This window comes from Rhipicephalus microplus, chromosome 5, assembly GCF_043290135.1.
Source record: "Rhipicephalus microplus isolate Deutch F79 chromosome 5, USDA_Rmic, whole genome shotgun sequence".
Lineage (NCBI taxonomy): Eukaryota > Metazoa > Arthropoda > Arachnida > Ixodida > Ixodidae > Rhipicephalus > Rhipicephalus microplus.
In genome coordinates, this window is record NC_134704.1 from 152,257,585 (window position 1) to 152,277,010 (window position 19,426).

General features: G+C 47.1%; 1 protein-coding gene across 4 annotated transcripts in view; it reads left to right on the top strand.

Annotated features, from left to right (window-relative positions):
• The window catches only part of LOC119174163 (F-box DNA helicase 1-like), a 158,934-nt gene that overhangs the window by 101,627 nt on the left and 37,881 nt on the right, over positions 1–19,426 (top strand). For all 4 annotated transcript variants that reach the window (XM_075896078.1, XM_075896077.1, XM_075896075.1 and 1 more), the window contains exon 16: positions 15,085–15,273. In XM_075896078.1, the coding sequence (XP_075752193.1) occupies positions 15,085–15,273 (189 nt within the window). The remainder of the gene's footprint in view (positions 1–15,084; positions 15,274–19,426) is intronic.

Genomic DNA, 19,426 nt, shown 5'->3' on the forward strand with positions numbered 1-19,426 from the left:
TATCATTAATGGGGTACATAAAAGGTAAGTAACAGCAGCAAAAGCTACAAGTGCGAACAAAAATAAAACATGCATTCAAAACAGAACAATAAATAGTCAAATCGAAAAAGTTAATTTACCAGAACAACATTATACAAAACTACAAGAATACGTAAAAGCAGGAATTGAAAACATAGAGGTAATAATGAAAATGTTTTATTACAAATGAACAAGGGGCTCAATTAACAGTATGCTTTTCATGTTATGTTTAAAAGACTGCAATGAATGAGACGACTTAACATGAAGAGGGATATTATTCCAAAGATGAACACAAAAGAAGCGTGCTGTGTATCTGCCATAGTTTGATCTAATTTTAGGTAAAAGGAAGTTATTACGCTCTGAAAACCTGGTATTATTGCTGTTGACGAAGATATGGAAAGGAATATTATCAAGTGATATTTCGCGATGAATGAGACGGTATGTGATGAGCGACAATCTATGATAAAACAATTGTTGAATGGGTAGGATTCGAAGATGTTGATAGATAGGTAGAGAATGGCAACGGAATGGGCTAAAAGTCATTAACTTGATCGCCTGGTTTTGAAGACGTTGAAGCGGTTTGAGATGAATGGCGTATGTGTTACCCCATGATGATAAGCAGTATGATAAATGGCTATTAATATAAGCATGATAAAGTGAGATGAGAACATGAGGTTGAAAAAATGCACATGTTGTAATGATAATGCGGATACCAAATGAAACCCTGTTTATAAGTGAATTGGCATGACTAATGTATTTAAGATGTTTATCGAGAGTAACACCAAGGAATTTAACATTGTCAGATGCTAGTAAAGTATAATTATCCAGCAAGACAGTTGTGGAGGAAGAAACCACAGTTTGTGGGCTATGAAAGAGTACGAAAGTTGTTTTAGTAGGATTAATCTGAAGTTTGTTATTTCTACACCATGAATGCACGTTGTTAAGATCTGCATTAAGTGTGTCTTGAAGTGCGGTGAGCGATTTATGTGGTGAGTAAATGGTCGTGTCGTCAGCATATAGCAAACACTTAGAAAACGTAAGCGTATTAGGTAAGTCATTTATGAATAGTAGAAATAACAACGGACCTAATATAGAACCTTGGGAAACACCGCAGTTAATTAATTTAGTTGATGAAAATTGACCATTAAGATATACGACTTGTGGCCTGTTAGACAAGTAGCTACGAATAAGATTTAGAGTTGGGCCAGTAATACCAAAAGACTCGAGCTTATCCAGAAGAATAGAATGTTCTAGTGTGTCAAATGCCTTTGTTAGATCAATGAATATGGCACCTACAACGAACCCTTCGTCAATAAATTGTTTAATGTTATCCGTGAATTTGAGCAATGCTTGTTCCGTTGAATAACCATTCCTAAAGCCAAACTGGTGTGGGGAAAGAAGATTAAATTTGTTTAGATAGTGCATCAGACGACTGTAGATAAGCTTTTCAATGACTTTGCCAAAAAATGGCAAAATGCAATTGGGGCGATAGTTGTTAATGTTATCACGAGAGCCTTTTTTGTACACAGGAATTATTTTACCACGTTTCAACAACTCAGGAAATATACCGGTTCTGAAAATTTTGTTAGCAATATCTGCAAAAACTAATTATATATCTGCAGCAACCAGTTTTATTCTAGAGGGCCGGATGGAGTCCAGGCCTGGTCCTGTAACTTTGAGGGAAGAAATTACGTTAAAAACTTCTGAAGAAGAAACCGGGCGAAGGAAGAAGGAAGAATAATCGTAACATTTAGATTGATAAGTTCCTCTGAAACGAACTATGCCGAGACAAGACGAAAAGTTAGCGTAGGCGAGTACGTATCTGCCGCCACTGCAGCACAGCGCCGGCAGCGCGTCCCGGCCGTTCAAAAAGCCGAGGAGAGCATCGCGAGTTGGCGCGACGCGCTACAGATGGCGCCAGCTGTGTCACGTTTTGCGCCTCGCCGCGCGTCGACCGCGGAGAGGCTGAGAGAATTAAAAAAAAAAAAAATGCGAAAAGCAAAGCGCCAGCGCTCCGCGGCTCCCCGCCTTCTACAACGGCAAGCCGGCAAGCTACTCGTAGCTTGCCGAACGAAAGCGGGAAAAAGAGAGAAAATAAAAAAAGCGAAAAGCAAAGCGGCGCGGCGGCATCGGGGCGGGGCCTCGTTGGCATTCCGGCTGTGTACCTCTGGCTGTGCTTTCTTCCTCCCACTGCTCCCACCCCGCCGTCGGTCAGTCTCTCTTCCTCAGCGAACCCGTGATGCGTTCTTCGGAGTAAGAAATAAAGTCTTGTTTTGACATCCTACTATCTACAATATTTATTAATTGGTGAGAATAGCGAAATGAAGCCTGGAGCTACAAAAGGTACGTCCGGCGACGATTTTTTGGCGGCAGTCCAGATATAACGATCACCGGTTATAACGATCATATTTTTAGGTTTTCTCGATATCGTTATAAGTGGACTGCACTGTACACGGCTTTTCAGTGCAATCACACACCTACTCGTGGATAAGCGGCAGCCCCGGTAACGACGAGTGCATCATGCTCAAATCAGCCAATGCCTGTGACCAGAGCCATTTATTTCTTCTTGGCTGTGACAAGTGATTTTTGAGCTTGTAGTGTCATTTGCCGAGGAAAGAAAGCAATATTTAGCTTTGAAAATTCATTGTGAATTACAGGCCACGTGCTGCGCTACAATATTTGACTCATGTGTTTTCGGCAGCCTCGACTACCGATCCGCAGCGATTTCTGGCCATGTTCAGCAAGTGTTGCACGGCCCCTTTGAATTTGAAGGAAAGCTTCATAGCAAAGTGAATTTTTTTGGTAGGTGTTTTCACTTTTCAGCACCTCTACATTGCAGTGAAACTATCTCTACAGGCGGTGACATGCGGATTAATATTGTCATGAAGTTGTGACCTGGCCAAAGACAGGAGACTTTCTATTGTGATTTAACTGTTTATTTGGGCGAACCTATGCCCGGTAAATGGAAAGTACGATTACAGTAGCAGTCTTGCACAGATAGCAGTGAACGGAGCGTCGGCCGTCGGTCAACTACTGACAAGCAGCGAAGTGCATCGGCATTCATAATCTTGCCATCGAATGTTCTAGCGTTATCGCTGGTGGTGACGTAGGTTCCGGAATAATCTGTACAGTTCGCAGAGTGGGCGTGATCTTATCGAAATGATCTACTACAGTCCTGAAGCTTCTCGAAAACTGCAATAGCGTTATCGCTGGTGGTGACGTAGGTTCCGGAATAATCTGTACAGTTCGCAGAGTGGGCGTGATCTTATCGAAATGATCTACTACAGTCCTGAAGCTTCTCGAAAACTGCAGGCGCGGTTTGCGCTGAGAATTGTGTAGTGTATTGGGGCGATAACAAAACTTGAGAAATGGAACGTGGCATTGCCCCCTTCTGAAAAAGGCATCGTCCCGATGCTCTAACTAAAGATGAAGGTACAACAATAATGCAAGAAAGTATAATAAATAAATTACGATACAGCAATAATACAAAAAACACTGTTTCAGTTTGTTAATGCGCATGAAACGGCTTGAGGCGCACGACATGGACAACTTCCGGTCGCGATCGGCGTCGTTGAGAGTTCGTGATGCCCTCAGGGATAACCTCGTAATCAAGTGTGCCGAAACGTCGAACCACCCTGTACGGTCCGAAGTACCGTCGCAGGAGCGTTTCACTTAGTCCACGTTGGTGTATCTGCGTCCACACCCAAACATGTTCACCAAGCTGGTATTTCATGAAGCGTCTTTGAAGATTGTAACGGCGGCTGTCGGTCGTCTGTTGATTCTTGATACGGAAACACGCGAGTTGTCAGGCTTCTACGGCGCGTTGAAGGTACTCACTCACATCGAGGTTTTCTTCATCAGTGACGTTGGGTAACATGGCATCGAGCGTCGTTGCCAGGCTCTTTCCGTAGACCAATTTGTATGGAGATATCTGCATCGTCTCCTGCACCGCTATGTTGTATGCGAAGGTCACGTACGGAAGAATGGCTTTCGCAGGTCTTGTGTTCAACATCGACGTACATTTCCACCATGTCGGCGATCATCTTGTTAAGCCGCTTGGTGAGGCCATTGGTCAATGGGTGGTACGCTGCCGTCCGGCGGTGGTTTGTCTGGCTGTATGCCAAGATCACTTTAGTTACGTCAGCAGTAAATGCCGTTCCTCTGTCGGTGATAAGAATCTCCGGGGCGCTGTGACGTAGGACAATATTTTCGACAAAGAACTTAGCTACCTCAAATGCACCGCCTTTGGGCAGGGCTTTTGTCTCGGCGTAGCGGCTGAGGTAGTCGGTAGCTACCACGATCCACTTGTTTCCGAAAGCCGACATCGTGAACGGCCCCAGTAGGTACATATCAATCTGCTGGAATGGTCGGCGAGGTGGTTCGATTGGCTGCAGAAGTCCTGCTGGCCTTGTCGGCAGTGTCTTGCATCGCTGACAATCCCAACATGTTCTCACATAACGAGTAACGTCGGTGGAAAGACGTGGCCAGTAGTACCTTTCCTGTATCCTCACGAGCATGCGAGAAACATCGAGGGGCCCTGCCATCGGATCGTCGTGCAGGGTCTGCAGGAGTTCTGGTCGCAGAGCTGAAGGCACCACAAGGAGGTGCTTGGCTCGAAGTGGTGAAAAGTTTTTGTTTTGGAGAAAACCGTTTTGCAGGAAGAACGACGCAAGTGCACGCTTGAATGCCTTCGGTACTTCAGCGATCCTGCCTTTGAGGTATGCTATAGGGCCTTAAGTTCCGGGTTGGCTCGCTGTCGTTCAGCGAAGTCGACGGTAGTTATCAATCCCAAGAAGTAGTCGTCATCCGGGTCGTCGGGTGGTGGTTGGTCGACAGGTGCACAAGAGAGACAGTCAGCATCGGAGTGTTTCTTGCCGGACTTGTAAACGACGGTAATATCATATTCTTGAAGTCTCTGGCTCCACCGTGCGAGGCAACCTGAAGGGTCCTTCAAGGTGGCTAGCCAGCACAAGGCGTGGCTGTCGCTCACAACTTTGAAGGGCCTGCCGTAGAGGTAGGGGTGAAATTTCTACGTAGCCCAGATGATGGCGAGGCACTTCTTTTCTGTTGTGGAATAATTGGCTTCTGCTTTAGATAGCGATCGGCTGGCATAACTAATAACCCTTTCAAGTCCGTCAGCCCTCTGCACAAGAACGGCGCGAAGACTTACGCTGCTTGCATCAGTGTGTATTTCTGTCTCGACGAATTCGTCGAAATGGGCAAGTAACGGAGGCGTCTGGAGGCGATGTTTAAGCTCCTGGAAAACGTGTTCCTGCGGTGTTTTCCACTTTAACTCCGTGTCGGCCTTGGTAAGGTTAGTGAGTGGATCGGGGATGCAGGCGAAGTTTTTCTCGAACCGCCTATAATAGGCGTTCAGGCCCCGAAATCAGCGCTCCGCCTTCTTGTCAGTGGGCGGCGGGAAGTCGGCGATGGCGGCTGTTTTTCGTAGATCGGGACGAACTCCAGACTTGCTAATCACGTGCTCCAGAAACAACAGCTCCTTGTACGCAAATCTGCATTTTTCTGGCTTCAGTGTGAGTCCGGACGTCTTGATGGCTTGAAGGCGCCGAAGATGCTCGTCCAAACTCGAGGAAAACACCACGACGTCGTCCAAATACACAAGGCGAATCTGCCACTTCAATCCTGCCAGTACTATATCCATAACGTGTTGAAAAGTTGCAGGCGCTGAGCAAGGACCGAAGGGCATCAGCTTAAACTCGAAGAGGCCGTTCGATGTTATAAACGCCGTCTTCTCTCGGTCTCTTTCGTCGACTTCGATTTGCTAATTGCCAGTATTGAGGTCCATTGACGAAAAGTACTTGGCATTATGGAGCCGATCAAGTGTGTAGTCTAGTCGTGGGAGAGGATACACGTCCTTTCTTGTGATTTTGTTCAGGCGGCAACAATCGACGCACAAACGTAGGGTCCCATTCCTTTTTTTCACTAACACCACTGGGGACGCCCGTGGACTCTTGGACGGCTGGATGATGTCATCTCGCAGCATTGCATCAACTTGTTTCTTCATGGCCTCGCATTCTGACGTCGAAACCCTGTACGAACTCTTGCGGAGTGGTCTGGCATTTTCTTCGGTTATGATGCGATGTTTCGGGATTGGGGTCTGTCGAATTTTCGATGATGATGAAAAGCAATCTTCGTATTGCAAGAGCAGTGCCTTGAGCTGTTCTTGCTTATGGTTCGGAAGTCTGGGGTTGACATCGAAGGCTGTGGGAGGGGCTTGGTTCCTCTGAGCAGGTTCCGCAGAATTGGCGGGGGCGAAAGCTCTGGTGGCTTCCACGATTTCTTCGATGTATGCGACCGTCGTCCCCTTGTTCACGTGTTTGTATTCATTGCTGAAATTGGTGAGCATAACCGTTGCTTTGCGTCCCCGCAGCTCTGCAATTCCTCTTGCGACGCAAATATTTCGGGTGACCAACAGATGCTGACTGCCTTCAACAACGCCTTCCAAGTCAGGTGATTTAGGAGCGCCAACTGAAATAATGACGCTGGAGCGAGGCGGAATGGTGACTTGTTCTTCCAGCACATTCAAGGCATGGTTTCCTGACAGCGCGCGTGGCGGTAGTGCTTCTTTTGTAGATAATGTTACCGACTTTGTTCTTAAGTTGATGACAGCACTATGGAGGCATAAGAAGTCCATGCCAAGAATGACATCTCTCGAGCAACGCTGTAGGACTACAAAGTCTGTAGGATAAATACGGCCGTTAATGGTGACTCTCGCTGTGCAGATTTCTGCAGGTGTTACGAGATGACCTCGGCTGTGTGGATTTCAGGGCCTTTCCAAGCTGTCCTAACTTTCTTCAACTTCGCGGCGAACGACCCACTGATGACGGAATAGTCGGCTCCTGTATCGACGAGAGTGGTCACACTGTGGCCATCGATAAGAACATCGAGATCGCTAGTTTGCCGTCTCGCGTTACAGTTAGGGCGTGGCGTCGGGTCACAACTGCGTCGGCTTGTTTCGTTGCTTCCATGTTGCGTTGTCAAGTCACCTTTGGTAAGTGAGGTTTCGCCGTAAGGGCTTTGCCTGGTTGGTGTTGTGTTTGGAAAGCTCCGTCGCGGCATCGGCGTCGGAAGAGAATCTCTGGTAGTTTGTCGCACAGCAACCGTACCTCCATCGGTTGCTGCCATTAGTTTCCCGGATATGGGCTAGGAGACCGGCCCCGCGTTGGGCCAGAGTACTGCCGGTGGTGCGGTGACATGCGGCGGCTGGGCGGCGGTGAACGGAAAGGACTTCGTGATGTCCATTGAGTTCTTGCCAGGTAGTCGGCGATGTCATGTGGCCGTTCCCCTGGCTTCAGACGTGGTGCAATGACGGCGAAGCCACGCAGTCCCGTCTGTCGGTACTGGCAACGGCGGTATGTGAGCCCGGCCTCGCCGCAGTGGTAGCAGAGCGGGCGGTTGTCAGGTGCAAGCCAAACGTTCGTTTTCCTTGGCACGCTGCGCTGGCCCGCTGGCGAACAGTAGGATGTTGGTGGGGGTGGTGGTGGTGGTGGCGTCTGGCGACAGAAGTGCGATGGGGCGGCGTTTTGGCATGGACGGGGAGGAGCGTTGTGGCGCACTGCAGCGGCGTAGCTCATAGTTTCCGGCTCGGGCAGTGGTGCTTAGGGAATTCTAAGCGATTGCCGAACTTCTTCTCGCACAATGTCGGCGATCGAATCCACTTGAGGCTGCGCCGAAGACAACAGCTTGCGCAGCTTTTCCCGCACAATCGCTCGTATCATTTCACGCAGGTCTTCGGAGTCACTGGCTTGAGCAGCAGCACATTCTGGAGTCAGGCGACAATTATACTGTCTGGTGCGCATGTCCAAGGTCTTTTCGATAGTGGTTGCTTCGGATACAAATTCTTGTACAGTGTTCGGTGGATTCCTCATTAGTCTCGCGAAGAGCTCCTGTTTGACCCCTCGCATGAGGAAACGAACTTTCTCTCCTCAAGCATGTCTGGGTCAGCATGACGGAATAGGCGGGCCATCTCTTCTGGGAAAATGGCAACATTTTCATTTGGCTGCTGAACCTGGGTCTCTAGTAAAGCAGCCGCCCTCTCTTTGCGAGCGATGCTTGCGAACATTTGCTGGAATGCACTGCAGAAGACATCCACGTTCGGAGCGTGGACTCCCGATTCTCGAGCCAGGTCTTTGCGGTTTCTTCTAGGTAGAAGTACACACGACGGAGCTTTTCTTCATTGTCCCAGTGGTTGAGGGCGTGTCGTATGTTTCTAGCCAGGTCTCTGGGTCTTCGAATGATGACCCATGGAAAGTTGGTGGTTCCCTGGGTTGATGCATGACGTTCGCGGGTTGTGATGTTGGAATTTAACTGTTTATTTGGGCAAACCTGTGGCCGGCAAACGAAAAGTCCAATTACAGTAGCAGTCTTGCACAGATAGCAGTGAACGAAGCGTCGGCTGTCGATCAACTACTGACAAGCGTCGAAATGCGTCGGCATTTATACTCTTGCCATCGAATGTTCTAGCGTTATCGCTGGCGGTGACGGAGGTTCCGAAATAATCTGTACAGTTTGCAGAGTGGGCGTGATCTTATCGAAATGATCTACTACAGTCCTGAAGCTTTTCGAAAACTACAGGCGGGGTTTGGGCTGAGAATTGTGTAGTGTATTGGGGCGATAACAAAACTTGAGAAATGGAACGTGGCAATATACTTCTATTGGTTCATCGCGAATACTTCGAAAATATTCGATAATTAAAATTCGAATCAAAATGAATTCGAATACTCAACTATTCTTTCAAATATTTGAAGCATTCGAATATTCGCATAAGCCTAGTGTGAATGCATTTGCCCTTGTCGACACCGGTGCCGCCGTTTCTGTTATAGTCACCAAGCTCTGCCACTCCCTATGCAAAGTGACCATGCAGCTCTTTGGACTATCGCTTCGCTCGGCTAGCCAGTTAGACCTCTCGGAGCCTGTACTGCCCGCATATTCATCCAAGGCTCTATGTACGTCATAGAATTTATCGTCTTTCCAGTGTGCTGGCATGATGTTCTTCTCGGGTGGGACTTCCTGTCACATAATAATGTCGTCATTGACTGCGCGTGCGCTGAAGATCAATTTTTGCCCTGTGTGATGAACCATTGCACAAAGTTCTTGATTGGCCCCCTAAACTCGTCGTGCGCGAAGACACCAACATTCCGCTGGCCTCTCCTGCTGTTGTGTTTGCTTGCTACGGTGTTGTTTACACTTTATTACGAGGTTTCATGAGCCACAAAGCTGTTTCCCTGCCTTTTGCTACTCTTGACTTCACTGTTGGCCAAAGCAATATTTTCGTCAGTCAGTCAGTCAGTCAAAGAACTTTATTTGGTCCTGAGAAGACGAGAATGCCCCCGTCAGGGGGTACCGTCTGGGGGCCCCGCCCACGATGGCACCGGGAGGTTAAAGCTCTCGGCGACTTCGCGGGCTCTCTGGACAGCCCTTAGCTGCTGGTCTTTTGCGGAGCTGATGATAAGCTGGAGCCAGTCTTCCTCAGTGGAGGGAGACCCTGAGCCCCCGTGCAAGTCGTGACGCTGCCGCAGCATGTGCTGGAGGGTGCACCTCGGATGACCACAACGCGGGCAGCGTGGGTCTATTCTGTCTACGAATTTTGACCAAATAAATGGACATGGATACGTGTTTGTTTGTAACATTCGCAGGGTGATTGCCTGTGGTCTGTTTAAATGTGGATGTGGAAGCGGAAACTTCCTACGCCTTAGCTGATAGTGCTTACAGACCTCGTTGAAAGTGAGAAGAGGGTCCCTTTGCCACTGCCCTCCCTCAGCCTCCGAGTACCCACTTACAGCGCGGTGTGTGAGACCTCGTGCCTGGGAGTGTGCAAGTTCATTGGCGTTTGGGATGGTTTTGTGAGCATCACTGCCCACATGACCAGGGAACCAAATTACATGCTTTTTGCCTGTCCAAGATGCAGCAGAGAGAACGCGCGCAGCTTCTTTGCACACCGAGCCTTTCATAAATGCTCTAGTGGCGGCTCGCGAGTCCTTGTAAATAGTAGAACGGTTTGTTGTGGCCATGGCGATGGCCACTGCCATTTGTTCGGCTTTGTCGGCATCCGAATTTTTGAGCGTAAGTGATGTCAGCAGCTCTCCCCGTTACGACGCAGCGGCTGAAACGAAGGGATTGGAAGCTGCGTATTGCGCTGCGTCAACGAAGGCGACATTGTCCTCAATCGTAGCCGCTGTTTGAAGAAGGGCTGTGGCCCTTGCTTTGCGTCTGCCGCAGTTGTATTGGGGGTGCATGTTTCTAGGTACCTGAGATACTGTATAAATTTCGCTGACTTTGACAGGGAGCGTGCACTCCCTCTGTCTGAATATTTTCGTCCACAACCCCCTTTTCACATCGCTCACGCTACTTGTCGGCGATGTCTAGGTCGTGTGGAACACGTTGAATCTTCTTTCTTCCTTAACATGCCAGACGAATCGTCCCGTTGTGGCTCGGCCGAACATCATGCCCTTGCCCTACTGAAATGCTCGTCGCGTGACATATTCTCAAGTTTTATCTCTGATACCTTAAGTGCTAAAAAACCCAGCCCAGCTTCTTAGCAGCCTCCTCTAGTAGTTCGCGAATTCATTCGACATTTCTCAGCCGCGATTGGGTTGCACTTCAGAAGTACACCACTACATTTACACCGGTTTGCACCAGCCTTTGTGTCAAAGACCGTATGGCGTCTCTGCTTCAGAATGTCATATTATCTACGACCAGGTCAAAGAGATGCCACACAATGGTGTTATTCAACCATCGCACAGTCCTTGGGCATTTCCTGTTGTTCTAGTTCGAAAGGAGGACAGATTCATTCGCTTTTGCGTGGACTACCATTGATTACTTAAGGTGACACAGAAAGACGTCTATCCATTGACGCGCATTGACGACGCCCCCGACAGCCTCCAAGGGGCCGAATTCTTCTGCCCCTTAGACTTACGTACTGGCTGCTGCCAGGCTGCCATGGCAGAAGCTCATTGCTGAAAAGTTGCGTTCATTACACCAGATGGCCTATATGAATTTAACGTAATGCCTTTTGGGCTTTGTAACGCTCCTGCCACATTTGAACAACTCATGGACAATACATTGCATGGACTCAAGTGGTCCATGCTACCTAGACGACATTGCTACCTAGACCACATGCTACCTATGGTACCTAGACGACATTGTCGTTAACTTACGATTTTTCTACCCATCTGCATCTGCTCTGACTGGTTCTGACGTATTTAACCAACACTGGACTCGAACTGAACCTCAAAAAGTGCCACTTCGCAGCGCAATGTCGCTTCGCCATGCGAGAGCTGTCCATCTTAAGACTCATCATGTCCAAGCAAGGTGTTCTACCCGACTCTGCAAAATTTCATGCAGTCGCCAAGTTCCCGAAACCTGCTACGCCCAAAAAACTACGCAGTTTCGTCGGACTATGCTCTTACTTCCGGCTCTTCTTTTGAAATTTCACGTCGATCATATCACCACTGACCAACCTCCTACGCGGTGAGGCAGATTTTCCCGCCTGGTCTCCTGGCTGCGACATCGCGTTTGCCACGCTCCGTAGTCTGCTCACCTCTCCTCCCATTCTTGACAGCTGCAACAGAAGTTCACACAGATGCTAGCAGGGTTGGTCTTGGTGCTGTCCTCGCCCAACGTAAGCTGGGCTACCCCGAATACGTGGTCGCTTATGCGAGTCGCACGCTCACTAAAACTGAGGCAAATATTTGTACGGTCACCCGTTCGACCTGGTAACGAATCATCTTGCACTCTGTTGGCTCGCAACGTTGAAAGACCCTTCTGGCCTCCTAGCCCGCTGGGCACTGCGAATCCAGGAGTATGACATTTGCGTCATCTAACGCAGTGGATGCAAGCACTTGGACGCAGATGCTTTGTCCCGTTCACCTTTATCTCCCGACTCGGCTTGCAGAACGAATTACACCAACTCTATCGTCTCATCTCTCAACCTTGATTCCTTTGCCAGCGAACAACACCAGGACCTGTGAATCGCTTCACTTTTCGACTGCCTCTCTGGATCGTCAACCACTGCGGTCTCGCGATCTCTCCAATGTCAAGCTGCTCATTTCGCCATTCGTGATTGGCTTCTACACTAACGCAATTACGCCCCTGGAGGTCATAAGTGGCTCTTGGATGTCCCCTGCAGTGTGCGATCACAAATATGCCTCTCCTTTCATGATGATCAGCAATGTCGCTGTGCCAGAGTTTTCAAAACTTGCGAATGCATTCACCGTCATTTCTACTGGAACGGAATGTATAATTTTGTTGAAAAATTCATTATGAGCTGCCCTGGCTGTCAGCTTCGTGATATCGCCGCTTTTCCACTCGCCCGGAGCACTTCAGCCGCTTCCGTGCCTTGCCAAGCCTTTCGATCAAGTCAGAATGGATCTCTATGACCCACTACTAATAAGGTCTGATGGCAATCAGTAGATCATAGTCGCTGTGGACCATTCAACATGCAATACTGAAACCGCTGCCCTTCCAAGTGCCACTTGGTGGGACGTAGCATCTTTCGTCCACCATCGCTTCATACTTCAATATGGTGAACCTCGATAACTACTCAGTGATTGAGGTCAAGTCTTTCTATCAGAAGTTGTCGTAGCTCTGTTTCTTGAATGGCATGTTGTTTATCGCAAGACCATAGCAAACTACCCACAGACTAAGGGGCTCAACCAGCGATTTAACTGCACCCTTGGCGATATGCTCGCGTTGTATGTGACATTTGATAATGCTAACTGGGAATGCGTTCTTACATTTATCACATTCACATACAACACCGCTACACAGTCTACTATCGGATTTTCACCTTTCTTCTTCCTCTATGGATGTGAACCTTCACACTCGCATCGACACTCTTCTTCCACACCCTCTTGACGTGTCCGAATGCCCACCTGTGTCTGAAACTGCCCGATAAGCGGAAGAGTGCCGCGAACTCGCGCGCACCTTTACGTCAGAAAAACTACAGCACCAGAAATTAAACAATGCCAACTCTCCACAAAGCCACATCTATTCCCCGGGATTTCTTGTATAGCTTGTATGGCTCGCTGTTCCTTACTAAACTCCTGGTCTGTCCTCAAAACTTGTCCCAAAGTATGAGGGCCCTTACAGCGTTTAGGAGCAAACCTCCCCGGTGAACTGTCATCTTGAACCAGTTTGGCCATCCGACGACATGCGCCGGCGTGGACGTGACATCGTTCACGTGATCCGCCTCAAGCCACACTACAGCCTTCTGCCTCCAGACTCTTAGTTCGCCAGGATGGCTCTTTTTCAGTGGCAGCAAATTGTGAAGAAGAAGACGCATTGTTGGCAAGCAGCATCGCCAACGCTTGGATACTGGGTTCCACGCTAGGCTCGCTCGCCTTCCGCTGATTGTCGCCGGCATCTGCCCAAACGCTGCTCTGTTCTGATTGCGTTTTATTTGTAGAGCCGCCATCGCAACACACGCCAATAAACCTTTTTTCAATGCACAGACTTGCCGTTTGAAATCTCATAGGAGCATAAAGAGGATGGGGGACGGCATGATAAAACTGCGAGTGGAGAAGCATGTTCTTGCGTAAAGACCAACGAGTCTCATCATCTCTGAATCGGCATAGCCAAAGCAGCATTGTCACCACATGTCTGCATGTGGCCTCTTCACTATATAGGACTTGGTGTGTTATCTTAAATCTGGAAGGCTAACAATAATAAACTCACAGTGAAGAGAGAACTATTTTTAAAGTCACGCACTGTGCATGATAATGGTATGCTCTGGCTGTACAGTATCTCTAACTCATTAAGCCCGAGTATCTCTTATGCACATTAAAGCACATGTGTCATTTTTATTACAGTACAAATGCAGTGAGGTAGCAAGCCTGCCTGTGCTATGAATAATGGGCTCTAGTTTTTTACTTGTGCCAGATACAATTGCATATGTTTGGGTGTCAGATCTCACCTGTAACGATGATGTTGTGTTTTGATGTACACATTGTCACTTTAGCACATTCCCTTTAATGCCATTATCGAAGTTTTCATTGTTAAACTGATGTGTCACTTCATCTGGTGAATTTCTTAAGTCGCATTCACAGCGAGCGGAATTCTTCTGCCGCCGAAACTCTTGAGTTTCTCGCACTACTTACCAACCACTCTGCTGGAACTAGGGCACCTAGATGTCAGTATTCCTTTGCACTAATTAGCACTGGCATCAAGGCATCCTGCGTTGTGCTTGCGTTTCATTGCGGCAAAGCACAAAAACAAGTGCAGGATCGATGACCTGTGGGGCCTGCTGGAAAGCAACTTTTTGGTAATGTCTGACAAGTACAAACGCACGGTCGCAAAAGAAACAGTGCAAGCAATGCTGGTTGGTTCACCCCGATTCACGAAACGCGAGAAGCTTGGTCATGCCGAGGTAATGCTACCTGTGCTGCGAGATCGCAACGCGGTGTATTTCAAAGAGTAATCATGTTATTCGTGACAACGGTCATTGTGTCTTACTTGGTACTTGCCAAGAAGTGATGCATGATTGTGTAAGACTTCGTTGTCATTGTGGGCTTCGACAACTGCGATATTACTGGCGTGTTTTCATTTTTCAAATGTACAATTCATGTTCGCAGTGCAGTGTTATTCCCGATGAGGAAATGCAGTGGTAGCTGTTGCAGAAAATTAGTCCGGAACCGATTTGTGCGGAAATAGCTCTTACGGCCGATCTTGCAACCTCCGAAGTGAATTGTGTGGACTCTCGCTACTGAATGCCTCAGCGCAAGTACCCCGTAGCACTCTCCTCACACAAGGCACCACCTTTCTGACTTTCGCATAGCTCATGATTTTGCCTGCAGTGAATTAGATTATGAACAATAGTCACTGAAAGCCCCTGGCCGATGCTCTTGTCTTGCAGAAAGCATTAGATACTTGACGGTTATGATTATTCCACAGTATTATTTAAAAGCTTCCCATTAGTCTAAACATTACGTCTGCTTTATATTAGTTGAAATGTTGTCATTTGTGACTTGAGTTGTTGTAATGGACTTTGTTAAGCATTTTTCTTATTAGTAGAAGTAGCATTGTCAAATTTTGACTTCGCTCATGCAGCCCCATCGATGGTCCAAGACCCGTTTATCAAGCGCTTCACCAGCTACGGATCGCTGTTCAAGTACGCCCACTCAGTCGAGGACCTTGACCTGAGCACCAAGGTTTCTTTTGTCAATGACCACAATCATGAAGTGCCTCGTTATGTGAAGACTCTCATGTTGCGCTGCACCGGGGACCAGCGGCTGGCCAGTAAGTACAGCATTACTTGATTGGGTGGTGCAGATGTGTGCACTAAAGGCAGCCTAGGTGTCGATTCACTTTCTGCCATGTATGAACTTGCGAGATAACTGCAATAGCATTGATGCTACCACTCAACTGCACCAAGCCGTGCCGAAACAGAACACTGCTACACAATGTTGCATCTCCATGAAAAATAATAAATTTTTACCGAACCTGTTCTAAAAAGAATGCTTTAGCTTTCAGACGTGAAATTAATTTTTAATGACGCTCATCATCATCTTCATCAGCCTGACTTTGCCCACTGCTGGGCAAAAGCCTCTCCCATGATCCTCCGATCAACCTGCTCTTGTGCTTTCTGCTGCCACGTTGTATCTGCGAGCTTTTTAATCTCATTGACCCTCCTAACTTTCTGTCTCCGGTTCGTGCGTTTGCCTTCTCTGGGAATCCAGTCAGTTACCCTTAATAACCAGCAGTTATCCTGCCTACGTGCTACGGGCCCGGCCCATGTCAATTTCTTCGTGATTTGAACTATGATATCCTTAACCCCGGTTTGTTCCCTGACCCACCCTGCTCTCTTCTTGTCTCTTGAGGTTACACCTATCGTTTCCCTTTCCATCGCTTGCTGTGTCGTCCTCAATATAAGTTCAACCCTCTTTGTAAGCCTCAAGTTTTCTGCTCCATAGGTAAGTACTGGCAAGATGCAGCTGTTGTATACCACTCTCTTGAGGGTTAGTGGCGGATTACCGTTCACAATTGGAGAATGCTTGCTAAATGTGATCCACCCCATTATCAATCTTCTAGTTATTTCACTCTCATGGTTCGGCTCCGTGGTTACTACGTGGCCTGACTACATCATCATCATCAGCCTGACTACGTCCACTGCAGGACAAAGGCCTCTCCCATGTTCCGCCAGTTAACCCGGTCCTGTGCTTGCTGCTGCCAATTATACCTGCAAACTTCTTAATCTCATCTGCCCACCTAACCTTCTCCCCCTAACCCGCTTGCCTTCTCTGGGAATCGAGTTAGTTACCCTTAACGACCAGCGGTTATTCTGTCTACACGCTACATGCCCGGCCCATGTCCATTTCTTCTTCTTGATTTCAGCTATGATATCCCTAACCCCCGCTTGTTCCCAAATCCACTCTGCTCTCTTCTTGTCTCTTAAGGTTATACCTACCATTTTTCTTTCCATTGCTCGCTGCGTCGTCCTCAATTTAAGCTGAACCCTCTTTGTAAGTCTCCAGGTTTCTGCTCCGTAGCTAAGTACCGGCAAAATGCAGCTGTTATATACATTTCCTTTGAAGGATAGTGGCAATCTACCTGTCATAATTTGAGAGTGCTTGCCGAATGTGCTCCACCCCATTCTTATTCTTCTAGTTACTTCTATCTCGTGGTTCGGCTCCGCGGTTATTACCTGCCCTAAGTAGACATAGTCTTTTACAACTTGAAGTGCCCTATTACCTATCTTGAAGCGCTTCTCTTTTCCGAGGTTGTTGTACATTGCTTTCGTTTTCTGCCGATTCATTTTAAGACCCACCTTTCTGCTCTCCTTGTCTAACTCCGTAATCATGAGTTGCAATTCGTCCCCTAAGTTACTCAGCAATGCAATGTCATCGGCGAAGCGCAGGTTACTAAGGTACTCTTCATTAACTCTTATCCCTAACTGTTCCCATTCTAGGCTTCTGAAAACCTCCTGTAAGCACGTGGTAAATAGCATTGGGGAGATTGTGTCCCCCTGCCTTACACCCTTCTTGATTGGTATTCTGTTGCTTTCTGTATGAAGCACTATGGTAGCAGTTGATCCCCTGTAGATTTCTTCCAGGATGTTTATATATACTTAATCGACGCCCTGATTCCGCAGTGTCTGCATGACGGCTGATATTTCTACTGAATCAAACGTCTTCTCGTAATCTATGAAGGCTACGTGTAGTGGTTGGTTATATTCTGAGCATTTTTCTATTACCTGATTGATAGTATGAATGTGGTCGATTGTTGAGTAGCCTGTTCGAAATCCTGCTTGTTCTTTTGGTTGATTGAATTCTAATGTTTTCTTTACTCTGTTAGCAATTACTTTTGTAAATAGCTTGTATACTACAGAGAGCAAACTAATCGGCCTGTAGTTCTTCAAGTCCTTGTCATCTCCTTTCTTATGTATTAAGATGATGTTAGCGTTCTTCCAAGACTCTGGTACTCTTCCCGTCAGGAGACACCTCGTAAACAGGGTGGCTAGATTTTCTAACACAATCTGTCCGCCATCTTTCAGCAGATCTGATGTTACCTGATCCTCACCAGCAGCTTTGCCTCTTTGCATGCTCTCCAAAGCTCTTCTGACTTCTCCTATCGTTACTGGTGGGGTGTCATCTGGGTTACTGCTAGTTCTTATAGTAATAAAGTCGTGGTTGTCCCGGCTACTGTACAGATCTCTGTAAAACTCGTCCGCTATTTTAACTATCCTATCCATATTGGTAGTTATTTTGCCTTCTTTGTCCCTTAGTGCATACATCCGATTTTTGCCCAAGTTTCCTCTTCCTCCCAAGGAAGAGGAAACTATCCCAAGTTTCCTCTTCACTGCTTTGACGCTTCCTCCGTTTTTCAGAGCGTGTTCAATTCTCTCCGTGTTATACCTTCTTACGTCGGATACATCACGTCTATTAATCAAATTCGAAAGCTCTGCTAGTTCTATTTTGTTTGTTGTACTTGAGACTTTCATGATTTGTCACTTCTTAATGAGATTCTTCGTTTCCTGGGAAAGCTTGCCAGTGTCCTGTCTAACTACCCTGCCTCCAACTTGCACTGCACACTCCGTAATGATACTCGTCAGATTATCATTCATTGTATCTACGCTAAGGTTGGTTTCCTCACTAAGAGCCAAGTACCTGTTCTGAAGCGAGACTCTGAATTCCTGTACTTTCCCTCTCAGTGCTAGCTCATTGATTGGCTTCTTGCATATCAGTTTCTGCCGTTCCTTTCTCAAGTCTAGGTGAATTCGAGACCGTACCATTGTATGGTCACTGCATCGTACCTTGCCAACCAATTCCACATCCTGCACGATGCCTGGGTGTGCACTCATTATAAAGTCTATTTCGTTCTTATTTTCGCCATTAGGGCTCCTCTATGTCCACTTGTGGTTTTCTCGTTTTCGGTAGAAGGTATTCAAAATTCATAAATTATTGCGTTCTGCGAATTCCACTAGTAGCTCTCCTCTGGCGTTTCTAGTACCGATGCCATAATCTCCTACTGCCTGGTCTCCAGCCTGCTTCTTCCCTACCTTTGCATTAAAGTCTCCCATCAGTATTGGAACCTGAACTTGGCAACGTTTAATGCTAGAACCTTATCTAGTGAGGGAAGTCTAGCTGTACTATTCGAGGAGCTAAAGGGTGTTAAATGCGATATAATAGGGCTTAGTGAGGTTAGGAGGACAGATGAGGCCTATACGGTGCTACAGAATGGGCACGTTCTTTGCTATCAGGGCTTGGCTGACAGAAGAGAACTGGGAGCGGGGTTCCTAATTCACAGAAACATAACTGGCAACATAGAGGAATACTATAGCATTAACGAAAGGGTGTTAGGTATCGTAATTAAACTGAATAAGAGATACAAAATGAAGGTGGTACAGGCTTACGCGCCTACATCCAGCCATGATGACGCTTCAGTTGAAAGCTTCTATGAAGACGTGGAATCAAAACGAACGAATAGTGCATATTGATCTGCATGTAATGCTTTCTAAAGGTGGTTTCACTGCAATATAGGGGTGCTAAACCGTGAAAATATTTATCCAAGAGTATTAGTATGCATGTAAGAATAGTTTCACTGCAGTGAAGTGGTGCTGAGCAGTTAAAACGTGTACCCTATTCACGAGAATTCCACACTGCAGCAAAGCCTTACTTCAAGATTTTAATGAAGATTTACCCTCGCATCGATTCTGTTTTCTGGATTATTTTATTTTCTGTTTAAAAGTTTGTTACACCGACTTATATGCTTAAAGTATAGCAAATTCTGAAATGTAGCATATTTTATTGGCTATGACTAGGGCTGTATCAAAAGGGAAATCCTGCCACTACTGAAAGTTGTTGCCACTTCCTTTGATGTGAAAAAACGGCCTTTGCACAGGCCTTGTTTTCCCAGCATTCCCTGCGTAAGAGATATTGTGCAGGTTGTTTTG